Source organism: Convolutriloba macropyga, chromosome 13 (assembly GCF_964194025.1).
Source record: "Convolutriloba macropyga chromosome 13, txConMacr16.3, whole genome shotgun sequence".
Taxonomy (NCBI): Eukaryota; Metazoa; Xenacoelomorpha; order Acoela; family Convolutidae; genus Convolutriloba; species Convolutriloba macropyga.
In genome coordinates, this window is record NC_134480.1 from 44,885,095 (window position 1) to 44,900,905 (window position 15,811).

Below are 15,811 nucleotides of genomic sequence, written 5' to 3' on the forward strand. Positions count from 1 at the left end.
AACTAAATGAAATAATCGTTCACAGTCTAAATGATTGCTGAATATTTCGTCAATTAAAACAATTTGTTCAATTTCCCATCAAAATCCTTTCATTTTTTGTTCCTTTTTTTAGTTTCATTGCAAAGTTGACATAAAATTTGAACAAAAAGTTTTTTTGAGCTAACGAAGTTTTAACATTCCATGATCATCAATTAAATCACGTTTTTTAAATCATTATTGTCAATTTCTTCAGTTGAATTGAACAAATATGAATTAAAATATGAAGAGATAGAACGAAAACTGATGATCAAATGAAAGTTTGTTCACATGATTTTAAATGTGTGATAGAGAGATTGTCTGCGTATAGATGTGAAATGATTCTGATTAATGGGGATAATGACAATACTAGTAGTTGTAATGAGACTGAAAGATGAAAACATTCTACAATGAACGATCGGGTAAAATTGAGATGTAAAGTCACATAGGGATAATAGAAAACACGACTACAGTTAAGAAAAAACAACGGATGAGATTAAATGACAATTACAATTCAGTAATTTTGGGATCTAATCTACTACCCCATCGCGTGGGCAGCAGAAAAGAATCTATTTTTTTTTTCAAACTAAGATCAAACATTTTTTTCGCGCTAAAGTGTAGCAACCTAAAAGCATAGGTACTGTTTGTGTCTTATTAAAATTTTATTAAAAATGGACGTAATATTTTGTTTTTGAAAGATTAAATTTGTGAATAAATTTTTCACCTTAGATACGATTCATTTAACGGACTCTATCAAAATGCTAATTCAACGCAATTTATGCTGCTACACCGTATTTTTTTTTATCGAAAATGGTTTAAAAACTTTTCCTTACTGATAAATAGGACTTACCTTTACGCGCCTTTCTTAACCTGCTTTCCAGTAAACTTAATAAACTATCAAACATCATTTGTAGGAGAACAGTTTCAAATAAAAAACATTTTTGAAGAAAATAAAAGTCTTTCTAAATTCATTAAATATCAATATTATCATATTCATAAGTAGTTCGAACTTTGGAACACTTCGTATTAGCGATATTTTGGCTTTGAGGTTACAATTGAATAATAGGAATGGCTATTTAAAATAAAATTTGATCAAATTTTCAAAAAAAAATTATAGAAAACAGTTAAGGCAGTTGCGTCATATCGATCTGTTAATATAAGAGGTATAAGGCAAATATAAGGTCAAGGTTTTGTCATCTAAATTATTCTTTCGTTTGGTGGTGGGGGGGGGGGGGGGTGCTAACATCTAGTTTGAGGTTTTGTTTTGGATTACAATTTTAACCAATTTGGTTAAAAATAATCAATAATTTACTGCATATTAGCTTTTCAATTCGTTCGAATCGCGCACTTCCGAAGGTGCGAGAGGGAGAGAGAGAACGTTTTATAAACCATAAAAGAGCACCATATAAACATAACTATTTATAAAGTAATCATACGTATTGAAAAAATTAATATTCCAAAATTAACATCAGAGTAATAATACATCCAATAAACAAGTTTTAACTGTTATTTATTTTCGCTACTGCACTAAACTGCGGAAATATTTAGACTTTTTAAATGCTATACATTAACAAGGCATCTATTTGTCACAGTTCCGAGGGAACAGGAAAAATAATTATAGTAAAATTGAGAGAGTTTTTTAGGCTTAGAATATAAGCTTTGCTTTTACCTGAAAGCTCTATAAGCGAAATTTCAAAATTAAAATTAGCTTACCAAAGTTTAACAGTTGGTTGAGAATTAATCTCTTTTCTATGAGTTTTTTTTCTGACGAAGCTTTAGTTCCCGACCAAAGTTTCTAAACAGTAACTTTTCCTTGAAGAGCTCTGATTTCTTGAGTCACTTTAATTCTGTGTTCGATCAAAGCGCATGCAGTCGAAACTGACTTGTGGTTCCCGACAATTGTCAAACGTCGAAGTTCTGTCGTGGGCTCACCTTTGGGCGAAACTTGTATCTTGGCACCCGAAGCAGTTTGGATCTCGAGCAGGGTTTTCCCCGCAACTCCCAAAACTGCACCCACAATATTGTCCTCGACTTCTAAAGTTTGGGTGGTTATGGAATTAATGGAGGGCTGACTGTTTGGGTCAAAAAGGCCGTTACAAGGTTGGTGTTGGGAGTCCAAAGGATTCCCAGTTCGGAAGACGTTGTTAGGTACAGATCCATTGATGCTCGAAACGTTCTGCAAGGCACTTGTGTTCAAAGGGTTCAAAAGACCAGCAGCCGCGCTATTGGAACTTTCTAGAAAATTGTTTGATAGTGGGTTCTGCTGCTGCTGTTGTTGTTGAGATTGCAGAAGGTTCTTGACTGCAAAATTCTGGTTGATTTGCTGTTCGGACAACATCTGGAGACTGGAATTTGCAGATCCACTGTTGAAGCTGTTGATTGGATTCTGAGAACTGGAAAGGAATCCAGGTGTGTTGATTGAGGTGGGAAGACTTGCCATGTACACTCCAGTGGCTTCCTGGGTCGAGGTCAGACTCTGGGGGGTGTTGGATACCCCTGAAATTGACGACGCCCCACTGGAGTTATCGGCTAAAAAATGACCGGTTGCTGCATTTTGACTTCCGTTACTTCCTAAGTTCCCTCCACCGTTTGGTAACAATCCAGCAGCTGCCAGGATCTGATTCTGTTGGGCTAAGTTTGCTCCTAAGAGTGGGTTGCTATTCAACGCAGTTAGAGGATTTCCTTCCTTCTGTAAAGCTGTCGCTCTTTGCGCCTGGGCTGCTGCAGCTAACGCCGCGTTATGCTGCGTACTGCCAGGATGCGTTGACACCGCAGGCATTAAATTCTGCTGCTGCTGATGTTGTCCAGGGTTTGCTTGGGATCCCAGACCAGTAGGGAAACCTCCGGGTGCTGCCAGACCCATACTTGCCCAGAGTGCGGCAGTCTGCTGGTCCAGAACTGCTTGGTTCAGGGCAGCACTTTGGTAGAGTCCTGTTGATGCCCCGTGAGGGTTCTGAGCGGCTAGATATGCGGCGGTGGCGCCTGGATATGCAAAGTTAGCTGGAGTCGGTTGGGCCAAAGCAGCGTACGGGTTTGCGTAGGCAAGCTTCAAAAGGTTTTCAAGGTTCATAGCTTGAGACATGGCATAGCCGGAAGGATCTCCTAGCATTCCACCGACATTAGCGCCCATGTTGTACACAAGATTGGGACAACTTCCACTTTGAGGATCGGCTTTGATCTTTTCAAGAACCTTATCCATGGCCATGTTGATCTGGACTGCGGAACCCGAGAGGGTTAAACACCTTTCCATGATTGGGCTGAAGTCGGGTTTGGGCGAGAATTCCATTCTGACTCCAGTCTCTGCCTGGATTGCTCTCTGGTTGCAGCCTTGTCGTCCAATCAACATCCCGACTGTCGTATGAGGAATCAAGATTTTGGCCTAAGTACGAAAAAACAGTATGTAGTATACACGTTCAAATTAAAGCTCTTATATGTCACTAATAACAAGGCCTCAAAAACTGTCCAATTTTTTTTGCAAAAATGCAAATACAACTATTTTTCCATTTGATTTGCTATAAGAAAACACAGAGACAACCGTTCTTTTTTTTTGAAAAAAGTCAGAACTTTATAGCAGCCATTTTTCATTTTTCATATGCCATGATAGCCAGTTTTTATGCTAGCCAAAGTTTGACAATATTTTGACGTTTTTGGGGAAATAGCGCACTGACATATGCGGCATCATTTTAAAGCTCTCTGTTTTTAGGATTCAAATATAACAAATTAACAATTCTAAGAAAATCTCATTCTGAAAAAATAATGTGAGCACAAAGAATGTTATGTGCTTGCATTTCTACTGTTCTTGGATATTTCAGTCTTATGCTTCAATGATTTGTAGTCGATTAGCTTTCATTACCGACAATTATCAAAACCACAGTGGTTGTTTTCACAATTCAATTATTTTGACTGGTCCTTAACTAGAGACATTTTAAAAAAACGTTCCCCAAAGTATAAAGTTATATAAATCTAAAAACCTTGTTACCTAATCATTTGACACCAAAAGACCTCTTTACTCAATTTTTTACACCTATATCACTATACACTTAATTCGCGGTGATTCGAAAATGTTGGACTACAACTGATGGTAAAATTTCAACTGATGGTAAAATTTCACAGTTTCCAGGGCACATTAAAAATATGAATTTAGAGTATTTTAGCTTTTGTTATGTCACACATTATAAATTTATAATTTTATTAAAGTTTTTTATTCAACAAGGCGGCTCGTTAATGTGCGGTCGCACATGATGTTCCGACCCGACCTCATCTACATTTTTGACTTAATTGTCAACCAAATGAAGAAATAACAAAAAGAGATGTTTGAGTATAAAACAATCGTTACACAACCCATCTACTAATTGAATTACATAATGCCATGCCTTATTACAACGCCAATGAGATCTGACTTTAAAGAGACTACGAGACAAAAAAATAAACAAACAAACAAAGCAAAAACAAAAATTTCACTCCAAAAACTGAATATCTAACTTTAAAAGCACGTAGTAACAACGTCAAAATGCAGTCAGATAAAAAATTAACTACTCAAACTTAAATTTACCTATTTATACAGCGGATGGAAAGTTTTATTAATGAGACAAAGTTACAAGTCAACAACGAGAACGATCAATGAAGCGAAATTCAAAAAATTAATCAACTTTTTTTAAACCAAGAAATTTCAAAAGTCTTAAAAATCATTAGCTTTTAACTTAATAATCCATGATAAATTACTAAGAAGTTTCTACAAAACCAAATGGTCTTGTTTTTGGGTAGTTTAAGACTTAGAAACGAACCAAAGAAAAACTTAAAAAATTAGAAACGATTTGCGAAAACACGAACTATTGATACCATTAAAATCATTAGCTGTTATCTGAATATTATGTATTTTTATTTCAACTCTTATTTCTACAATTCAGCTGCAAGAATTATACTGAGAGATTATATAAGTTTATTTGGGCAACATTTGTAAACCATTGGGATCTGTTACTACACGATTGTTCTGAAAGAAGAGAAAAAGAAGCGCAAAAGACAACCACTGAAAAACGTTTATAAAAACGCATAATGTCCAACAAACAAAGCATCGGTGACAAATAATATCAGTAGATATGTTATTTTTTGGAATACAAGAAACTGGATGTGACCTCTCATTGATGAAAATAAGTTACAATTTGACGAAAAGAACAACAAAAACTGAAAATGTTTGAAAAGGTATATCCTAAATTTTAAGACTAAAGGCTATAAACTGACTAACTGATTCGGTTAACACCATTTATTCAATCCTCAATTACAAGCATAAGAGACTTGTCAGCAATTTACGGCTACCTAAAGAACAAAAACAGGCAAAAACAGCAATTTCAAGAAAAAAAATTGATCGAGAAAAGTGTCGAAGGCATTAGAAAATGAAATTTTCACTAAAAACTTTTATATGTTCAATTAATTTATTAACAGCAATGGCATTCCTTTTTTTATCAATACAGTTTCAAAAAAATCAAATATGAACAAACACATTAGAACCACGAAATTTTTGAGAAAACTTGTAGTATCAGCGCCATTAATTTCACTAGCTTTCAACGGAATCCATTAAATACGCTAAATTATGCCTCCATGGGACAACAAGTTTCCTTGCCAATTATATTTGGTGTTTGTTTTTAGTTTTTGAAGATGAAAACAACAATAAAGACAAGCAACAACCAAAAATTTAATAGAAAAGTGCCAGAAGAAAGTGTCGAAGCAATTTAAATCATAAATTCTTCTCTAAAAACTTTATATATGATGCGCTGAACCTCTTCCCTAAACCAATGAGAACCATCAGTATTAGAATAAAGTGATAAGATTTCAAATGGATCCATAAATAAGAAAAAGTAACCGAAAGTTAAAAAAATTTTAGAAAACTAGTGGCATTGAAGTTTCAAAACTAATAGGTAGAAGATGAAAACGCTAAACAGAATAAATTTGGCTGCACCAGCAATAAAAGTGGATCATGCAAGAACTAAGACTGACTAATAGTCCACGAAGAAAAGTTTAGGATCAGTTGATGTTCAAAAAAAATTTCGAAAAACTTCTTTTCCAAACTTAACAATCATTAAACACAAAAGCTTTTAACGGAGGCCAATAACTACGCTCAGAAATAAAACGATTGCAGGAAAAAGATCTTTGTCATGCATAGATAATCAATAAGAGATCACAATAAGTCGTAAGACTATGAAAACAACAATAAAAACAGGCGAAAACCAAAATTCAGTAGAAAAGTGGGAGAAGAAAATTTCGAAGCCATTTAAACCATTAGCTTTTCTCTGAAAACTTTATCTGTGATCCTCTGAATGTCTTTTTCAAGCCAACGGGATTAGAATAGTATTTGGATAATGTGTACAATATTTAGATAATGCGATAAGACTTCAAAAGTAACCAATAATACGAAAATACCCAATTTTTTTTTAATTTTGAATTCTTGTGTTATTGAAGTCATTTTATCAATAGTTAGAAGATAAAACCGCAAATAAATCTTTTAGTTCCATTAGAAAGCAATTAATTTTTTATTAATTTTTAAATTTTTAACAGGCATTAAACTCAATAAATTTCAACGGAAGTCAATAAATAAGCTCAAATATGCTTCAATAGGAGTATGGGGATGTTTGCTAAGCATAAATGATCAATCAGACATCACAACAAGTCTTATGACAATGAAATCAACAACAAAAACAGGCAAAAACCAAAAATTCACTCGAGAAGTGCGAGAAGAAAAGGTCGAAACCATTTGAAACCATAGGCTTTTCTCTGAAAAACTTATCTGTCATCCACTGAACGTCTTCTTTAAGCCAATAGGAGCTGTCAGTTTTAGGATAGTGTGATCAGATTTTAAAAGTAACCAATAATACCGAAAAATTCAAAAATTAAAACTTTTCGAAATCTTGTACCATTGAAGTCATGTTACTAAATGTTAGAGATAAAACCGCCAACTAGATCAAATTTGTTTACAGTAGGACGGGAGAAGGTGCTCTCATCACAGAGAATGACATACAGTTCACGATAATATATATATACGATTGGTTAATGTTCGAAAAATTATTTTTAAATTCTTTAAGTCTTAACAGCCATTAGCTGTCCACTCAAAGCACTATATATGCTCACTTAAATCTCATTACGGAACATATTGCACTGTTAGTCAATGAGTTCATGCCATAAGAATCCAAAAAATAGTAAAACCTCAAAAAGAAATTCAAAATTTCATTTAAAATTACGAAAACTCAAGAGTAGAATTTAAAAAAAACATGAGCAGTTCCTTGAAAACGATTTTTTTGTTCATTGGGCTTCATTTGACTTAAAAGGAAGTTTGTCATTAACGAAACCTCAATATGAAAAGTGACTTGTCTCTAGGTGACTTAAAAAAACAAAAAAAGTAGAAAAGTTTTATTAAAAAAGCTCTGATAGATTTCGAATTTTTTGATTTTGAAGCTCCCTATGAAACCAGAACTCATCTTTTTTATCTCCTTTAGCCTATTAGGAACACGAAATTGGTTCATTTTTTGGCAAGAAATTTAAGTTTGAAATACTATTTTTATAGAAAATGTCTTAATTTGAAGAAAAATCAAACTGAAAGTGATCAAATGTCCCTTGTTCACACAAAACTTCAATCCTCGATAACTCCTCGAAAAAAACGAAAACCAAAAAAATCTTTTTAATTTTGAATTCTACGCTGGACAAGCTTTTTAATGATACCACTCACATTTCTCTGCGATGAAGATATCGATCGGCCAAAATTGACTGAACAAAAAAAAACCATTTGAGTATATAGTTCCTCCCCCCCCCCCCCACAAGTGGGGTCGGAACAAATAGTCAGTTTGTTGACGCTTTTAATTGAAGAGTACTGATTATTAAAAAAAATTCGGTACAAATTATTTTCCTTTTTTCCTAATTTTTGCTAATTTTGCATCTATTGAAGTGTTTTGGCAAAAACTATTATTGGCACCGCATATTTTCTGAGTTGCATTTCAATTTCACAATAAATTAACAGAAATCATTTGCGGTGCCTATTTTCATTAGTGTCCCCACTCCAAAAAATCAGACTTAAATTGCATATGCTAACTTTCAAAAAGTCGGCCATTTACTCATTATCTTGCAATTTTACATCTGTAAAGATTCGTTGGAGACATTGGAATTACAGACATGGAAAATCTTATAAACTTATTCTTGTAAAGTCAAAATTTCAAACTATTTGTTTATCGATCGCTTAAAAAGAATTGTGCTAATTTTCAGCCTTTGTGAATATGCCTCAAAATTGTTTATTCATGTGTCGACTATTAAGTCTAGCTTTATCACTGGTTTTCATCTAATCCATAGTCCTCACGTTCTTTTTCCTTCTCTCTTAATTTTTCTAGTTCTTTTCTCTGACTCTAGCCACACTTTTGCCCATTTTGGGTGACCTCATATGTGTCTTTTTCCAATTAGCAGTAATTGTATAACTAAACCGAAAGCAAATTAGGCCGAAAAATCGCATGTGATTGTCACATTTTGTGAACTGAGTTGGAACCAATAAATTAGACAAGGTTTTTTTTGCTCAAAAATCAATTTTTTTGTTTGCAAATTGCTTGAACTCACTAATACTATAGGAATTTCACCGGAAACAGGTTTTGATGTCCAAAAGATTGATTTTTAAGATAAAAACTGAAAAATTAAAAGAGCAATCTCTTTCTAACTGTTTAGCAGCTCTATTTAGTATGAAAATCAGTTTTTCCCCACGGCGATAATTAAATACTGCATTTTTTTTATTTCAGTCATAGATTTCATTATATTTTTTGCCATCGCAACAGCGATTTCAATTATTCTCATGTTTTTCAGAACTTTTTTCGGCCAAAATGTCGCTTCGTTATTCAACATGAATTACTTGATGCGCATGTATGAAAAGATGAAAGGCCGAAATGAAAGTGTTGCTTCTTTCGAGTTAAATAGACTAAGCCAAATAAAAGCCAGAAAACTACCTTTTACTATATCTGAATTCTGTAAGCAAAAGAGATATATTATAGTCCCCCTCTGAATAAATGAAGATGCACACAATTAAGGCAGGGGCAAAAATGGGACATTTCACGGCAAAAATGAGTGAATGATTGAATTAAGCCAAGTTAGTTGCCGCAACTACACGGGAGGCAGAAAGCCGCAAATTTAATATAGCAGGTCTATTTTTCTCAAATAAAAGGGGCAACAAAAATTTACAGACTTAACTGTAGTAGTTACTGGTTACTAAACCCAGCGGAAAAAAATGTATCTGGTTCTAGAACTGGCCACCCCGACCATTGCGCTATACTTTTACTTTTATATTTTTTGCTTCCAATACAACGCTAACGCTGGCTGGCGGGCTGGCCGGGTAGTTACACAGTCTTTTAAGCTCTAGAAGAAATTTTACCCAAAAATTATCCCTGAAAATTCAGTTGGGCGATTCGATTCACGCGTGTCGATCTAAGTGATAAAATTTAGTCCCCGATCCCTTGGGATTAGGAATCTTCCACAGTCTATTATTCCGAAGGGATTTTGGGCAAAGTCGCTGAATAACAAACACAATTACCATTTAAATACATGGCTAGTTGGCATTGTTTAGTCCACTGATCACTACGACCATCAACACAGGAATAAGACCAAGCTAGTCGTCCTTTCTACCCATCTCTGGAGAAATTGATTACCGGTTGAAAATTAACAAAAATGTCATATCTGGAATTTCAATTTATTACCACTACCCAACACTATAGAAAATAAACAATAGGAAGACACTGCTGACAATAAGCAACACCGAAACTTATATTCAAATTTTGAGAAAAATTTGATGAAGATTGAAAAAAATCTCACATTTTTTCCTCTCGAGATAAAAGCATCCTTATTGAAGAAATTCAAACAGTGTGAAACTTTCGCTCTCCGAGTTTATTTAGACATTTTTAAACTATTCAAACTGATTGAATCTCACAAAGATTCAGAAATTTTCTTAGGGATGGTATCTTGAGAAAAATCACATGCTTTCACTTCCCCTCGGAAAATTAGGCTGAGTGGTTTGATATAAATAACATAAAACTTCACCAAAATAAATCACAATGAAATTAACTAAACTTGGTTTTTACGTAGCTTCGTAATTCCACTATGAAGATGAGAAATAAAGTTTCATTTTCATTGCTTCAAAAAATTGTCATTTAAGCTGAAAATTGAGCAGAATTTGATAAAAGATCGTCGCTTCGAAAATCATTAACAGTGACATCGAATTTCTGCAGCTATCATTAAGGTAACTTAAGTTGTGTCGACAGCGATGGTGAACTTTGACTACCTTTAAATAAAAACACAAACTAAAGTCAATGATTAAAATAAAAATAAATACGAAGGTCTTTCACACAGTTTTCTTGTCACTATGTCTGGTTATCCAGAGGAAACAATTTCGGTGAAAGTTTGTTATCTGTTAGAAAGAACAAGTGGCTTTACATAAAAGGGCCCAATTCAGCGGTCTGCTTTTGTATTGTGCCGATTGCGTTCACAATTTCAAGCTACAGTGTTATCAGCAGTTTGTTTGGCAGTTATTACATCGTACAGTTTAGTCAACTCAGAGAATTCTGACTAGAGTCAGTTAGTTATCTTTAGTTTAAGAGGACGTTCCTCGTGAACTTCTTCGAGCGTGCAACACAGAACACGTTTCACATTTCTATTATTTTGGTTTCATCTTTAAAAAATGGCGGTAAATGGAAGTTTCTTCAATTTTGCATGTCGGTTAATACCCGGGTCGCAACCGAATGGTTAACTTGAAAAAACTTGCAAAATTCTTGCAAAAGATGGTTAACTTGTAAAAACTTCCAAGAAGAATGGCTATCTTGTAAGTTTCTTGCAAGTTTGTTCCGGTCGAGCACATCTCTTATTGGTTAATTCCATTTAACATTCAGTCATTAACCGTAGAGAGTGCGTGGGTGTTAGTTGATCTGTTTGGATAACATAATACAATTCGACATAAGTAGACAAAATGGTTACCTTTTGAATTTTATCAATTCAAGAGAGATCCTATTGCAATTTAAAAAACTGTAGATCTCAATTAGCTTTTTCGCGATTGCTTTTTTAAAAATGTTCCCAAAACATTGACTTTGATTGCAATTACAAATGTCAGCATTTTCTCAAAATGATTTAGTGGCCCTTCATTTTTATATCATTTTTTATAATTTCAATTCACACGTTTACAGATTCCATATTTTCCAAACATCCGTATACATCCATGTCTTGCAACGTTTTTACGGTTTAGTGTGTTTTTGCATGTGTTTGTGTCTCTGTGTGTGCGTGTATGTATGTGTGCGTGTATGTATGTGTGCGTGCGTGTGTGTGTGTGTGTGTGTGTGTGCGAATGGTTAACTTGTAAAATCTTGCAAGTCTTTGGCGGAAAACTTGCAGGGCGATGCATCGCCTTGTAAAAACTTGCAAGAAATTTGCAAGTTCTTACAGGTTAAGTATTCGCCCTCGACCCGGGTACCTAACACATCGACTTTCTTTTCGCACTACTATATATATTAATCAAGTCGATGAAGCGATTCATAAAGATTTTATTCGAAACAATTAATTTGTACTGGCAAAAATATGTGCGTTTAGGAGCGTAATTTGCGGGAAAAATTATGCCATTATATATAACATTAAAAAAACCAGAAGTTACAGTTTCGGTAGTTAATTTTTTCTAGTTTAAAGAAGCATTCAGGCTTTGAATTTACGTTTTCGAATCAGAAACCAATGATATTGACAATTCATTTAAGATCTTCATCAAATTGCTAGGTTGAAATTTCAAAAATTTAAAAACATACCCGGCAGATTGCCGGAAAATAGCCGCAGTTGATTCCAATAAGCATGATTGGGATTGGAAGAATAGAAGATATTGAAAAAAAAAGATTTTTGTACAAAAACATTTTTAAGTCCAATATATTTTGATGGCATTTCGAAGTTGAACATACTTCTGTTTCTTAGAGAGAGGCTACAAACTGACGTTCAAATTCACTTTTAGCAGAATGAGAGAAGAGAGAAACTAGCCTAGAGAAGACAAAAAGATTTCACGCAAAATGTCGAAAAAGCGGCAAAATGGTAAAGCGAAAAAAAGTTCGACGAAGTAAAAAAATAGGAGCGCTATAATAGCCGGCTGAGAAGATGAGGGCGGCTATTAATAACTAAGTTAAAATGATCTATTACTTTACAATACAGAAGCTCGAAGTGGAGCATGTGTTCATGTTTAATTTTAAAATTTGGTTTAAAAAATTTTGGAGCTGGCTTAAGCGCCGTATTTAGTGAACAAAAAGTAAAGCCATCCAAAACATTTAAAAAAAATTAAAGACTAGCCCGAGTTAACTTATTAAAAAAATATAATTACATAACAAGACGCCGTCAAAATAAGAAAATGGTGAGCGTGATATTTATATATTATTAGCTAAAGGCCGGTGGGGTGCGCTAGAGAAGGAAATATTTTTTGGAGCTGCATTGTGTTATAGGAATGTGGAAGACGGGGGGGGGGGGGGGGGGGGGGGGGGTAGAGTTGGGGGCAAAGAGAAAAAGAGGGGACTAAACCGGAATGCGCTAAGGGAGATTTCACCTGCGCCATATCAAATACCATAATTAGAAGAACACCTGAGAAATCAATTTATAACGACTTTTACAACCACTACACCACTATTACACTATACAACAAACAACACAACACGCACTGCAACGTGAACAAAGCAGTGAGAGAGTGAACAGAAAAAGGGGTTGAAAGAAATTAGGAGAGCAAAAAACTGGGAAAGACAGAATGGCGGTGATTGTTCTCAATACGAAAGGGCAGAGCAGATGGAAATTGCCCACCTTAGTGTAAAAAACAGAAGGCCTATCTGTAGTTATTCAACACTGCTTATTTATGTCTTTATGATGTAAAGATTATTGATGTATTTATGTCTTGTGTTATTGAAGTCATTTTATCAATAGTTAGAAGATAAAACCGCAAATAAATCTTTTAGTTCCATTAGAAAGCAATTAATTTTTTATTAATTTTTAAATTTTTAACAGGCATTAAACTCAATAAATTTCAACGGAAGTCAATAAATAAGCTCAAATATGCTTCAATAGGAGTATGGGGATGTTTGCTAAGCATAAATGATCAATCAGACATCACAACAAGTCTTATGACTTTGAAATCAACAACAAAATCAGGCAAAAACCAAAAATTCACTCGAGAAGTGCGAGAAGAAAAGGTCGAAACCATTTGAAACCATAGGCTTTTCTCTGAAAAACTTATCTGTCATCCACTGAACGTCTTCTTTAAGCCAATAGGAGCTGTCAGTTTTAGGATAGTGTGATCAGATTTTAAAAGTAACCAATAATACCGAAAAATTCAAAAATTAAAACTTTTCGAAATCTTGTACCATTGAAGTCATGTTACTAAATGTTAGAGATAAAACCGCCAACTAGATCAAATTTGTTTACAGTAGGACGGGAGAAGGTGCTCTCATCACAGAGAATGACATACAGTTCACGATAATATATATATATATACGATTGGTTAATGTTCGAAAAATTATTTTTAAATTCTTTAAGTCTTAACAGCCATTAGCTGTCCACTCAAAGCACTATATATGCTCACTTAAATCTCATTACGGAACATATTGCACTGTTAGTCAATGAGTTTATGCCATAAGAATCCAAAAAATAGTAAAACCTCAAAAAGAAATTCAAAATTTCATTTAAAATTACGAAAACTCAAGAGTAGAATTTAAAAAAAACATGAGCAGTTCCTTGAAAACGATTTTTTTGTTCATTGGGCTTCATTTGACTTAAAAGGAAGTTTGTCATTAACGAAACCTCAATATGAAAAGTGACTTGTCTCTAGGTGACTTGAAAAAACAAAAAAAGTAGAAAAGTTTTATTAAAAAAGCTCTGATAGATTTCGAATTTTTTGATTTTGAAGCTCCCTATGAAACCAGAACTCATCTTTTTTATCTCCTTTAGGTTATTAGGAACACGAAATTGGTTCATTTTTTGGCAAGAAATTTAAGTTTGAAATACTATTTTTATAGAAAATGTCTTAATTTGAAGAAAAATCAAACTGAAAGTGATCAAATGTCCCTTGTTCACACAAAACTTCAATCCTCGATAACTCCTCGAAAAAAACGAAAACCAAAAAAATCTTTTTAATTTTGAATTCTACGCTGGACAAGCTTTTTAATGATACCACTCACATTTCTCTGCGATGAAGATATCGATCGGCCAAAATTGACTGAACAAAAAAAAAACCATTTGAGTATATAGTTCCTCCCCCCCCCCCCCCCCCACAAGTGGGGTCGGAACAAATAGTCAGTTTGTTGACGCTTTTAATTAAAGAGTACTGATTATTAAAAAAAATTCGGTACAAATTATTTTCCTTTTTTCCTAATTTTTGCTAATTTTGCATCTATTGAAGTGTTTTGGCAAAAACTATTATTGGCACCGCATATTTTCTGAGTTGCATTTCAATTTCACAATAAATTAACAGAAATCATTTGCGGTGCCTATTTTCATTAGTGTCCCCACTCCAAAAAATCAGACTTAAATTGCATATGCTAACTTTCAAAAAGTCGGCCATTTACTCATTATCTTGCAATTTTACATCTGTAAAGATTCGTTGGAGACAGTGGAATTACAGACATGGAAAATCTTATAAACTTATTCTTGTAAAGTCAAAATTTCAAACTATTTGTTTATCGATCGCTTAAAAAGAATTGTGCTAATTTTCAGCCTTTGTGAATATGCGTCAAAATTGTTTATTCATGTGTCGACTATTAAGTCTAGCTTTATCACTGGTTTTCATCTAATCCATAGTCCTCACGTTCTTTTTCCTTCTCTCTTAATTTTTCTAGTTCTTTTCTCTGACTCTAGCCACACTTTTGCCCATTTTGGGTGACCTCATATGTGTCTTTTTCCAATTAGCAGTAATTGTATAACTAAACCGAAAGCAAATTAGGCCGAAAAATCGCATGTGATTGTCACATTTTGTGAACTGAGTTGGAACCAATAAATTAGACAAGGTTTTTTTGCTCAAAAATCAATTTTTTTGTTTGCAAATTGCTTGAACTCACTAATACTATAGGAATTTCACCGGAAACAGGTTTTGATGTCCAAAAGATTGATTTTTAAGATAAAAACTGAAAAATTAAAAGAGCAATCTCTTTCTAACTGTTTAGCAGCTCTATTTAGTATGAAAATCAGTTTTTCCCCACGGCGATAATTAAATACTGCATTTTTTTTATTTCAGTCATAGATTTCATTATATTTTTTGCCATCGCAACAGCGATTTCAATTATTCTCATGTTTTTCAGAACTTTTTTCGGCCAAAATGTCGCTTCGTTATTCAACATGAATTACTTGATGCGCATGTATGAAAAGATGAAAGGCCGAAATGAAAGTGTTGCTTCTTTCGAGTTAAATAGACTAAGCCAAATAAAAGCCAGAAAACTACCTTTTACTATATCTGAATTCTGTAAGCAAAAGAGATATATTATAGTCCCCCTCTGAATAAATGAAGATGCACACAATTAAGGCAGGGGCAAAAATGGGACATTTCACGGCAAAAATGAGTGAATGATTGAATTAAGCCAAGTTAGTTGCCGCAACTACACGGGAGGCAGAAAGCCGCAAATTTAATATAGCAGGTCTATTTTTCTCAAATAAAAGGGGCAACAAAAATTTACAGACTTAACTGTAGTAGTTACTGGTTACTAAACCCAGCGGAAAAAAATGTATCTGGTTCTAGAACTGGCCACCCCGACCATTGCGCTATACTTTTACTTTTATATTTTTTGCTTCCAATACA

General features: G+C 34.0%; 1 protein-coding gene across 1 annotated transcript in view; it reads right to left on the reverse strand.

Moving 5' to 3' along the window:
* Positions 1-937: 937 nt before the first annotated feature.
* LOC142352211 (uncharacterized) overlaps positions 938-15,811 on the reverse strand; it is a 66,691-nt gene continuing 51,817 nt past the window's right edge. Inside the window, exon 4 of the mRNA XM_075404646.1 lies at positions 938-3,394. Coding sequence (XP_075260761.1) covers positions 1,811-3,394 — 1,584 coding nt within the window. The 3' untranslated portion in view covers positions 938-1,810. The remainder of the gene's footprint in view (positions 3,395-15,811) is intronic.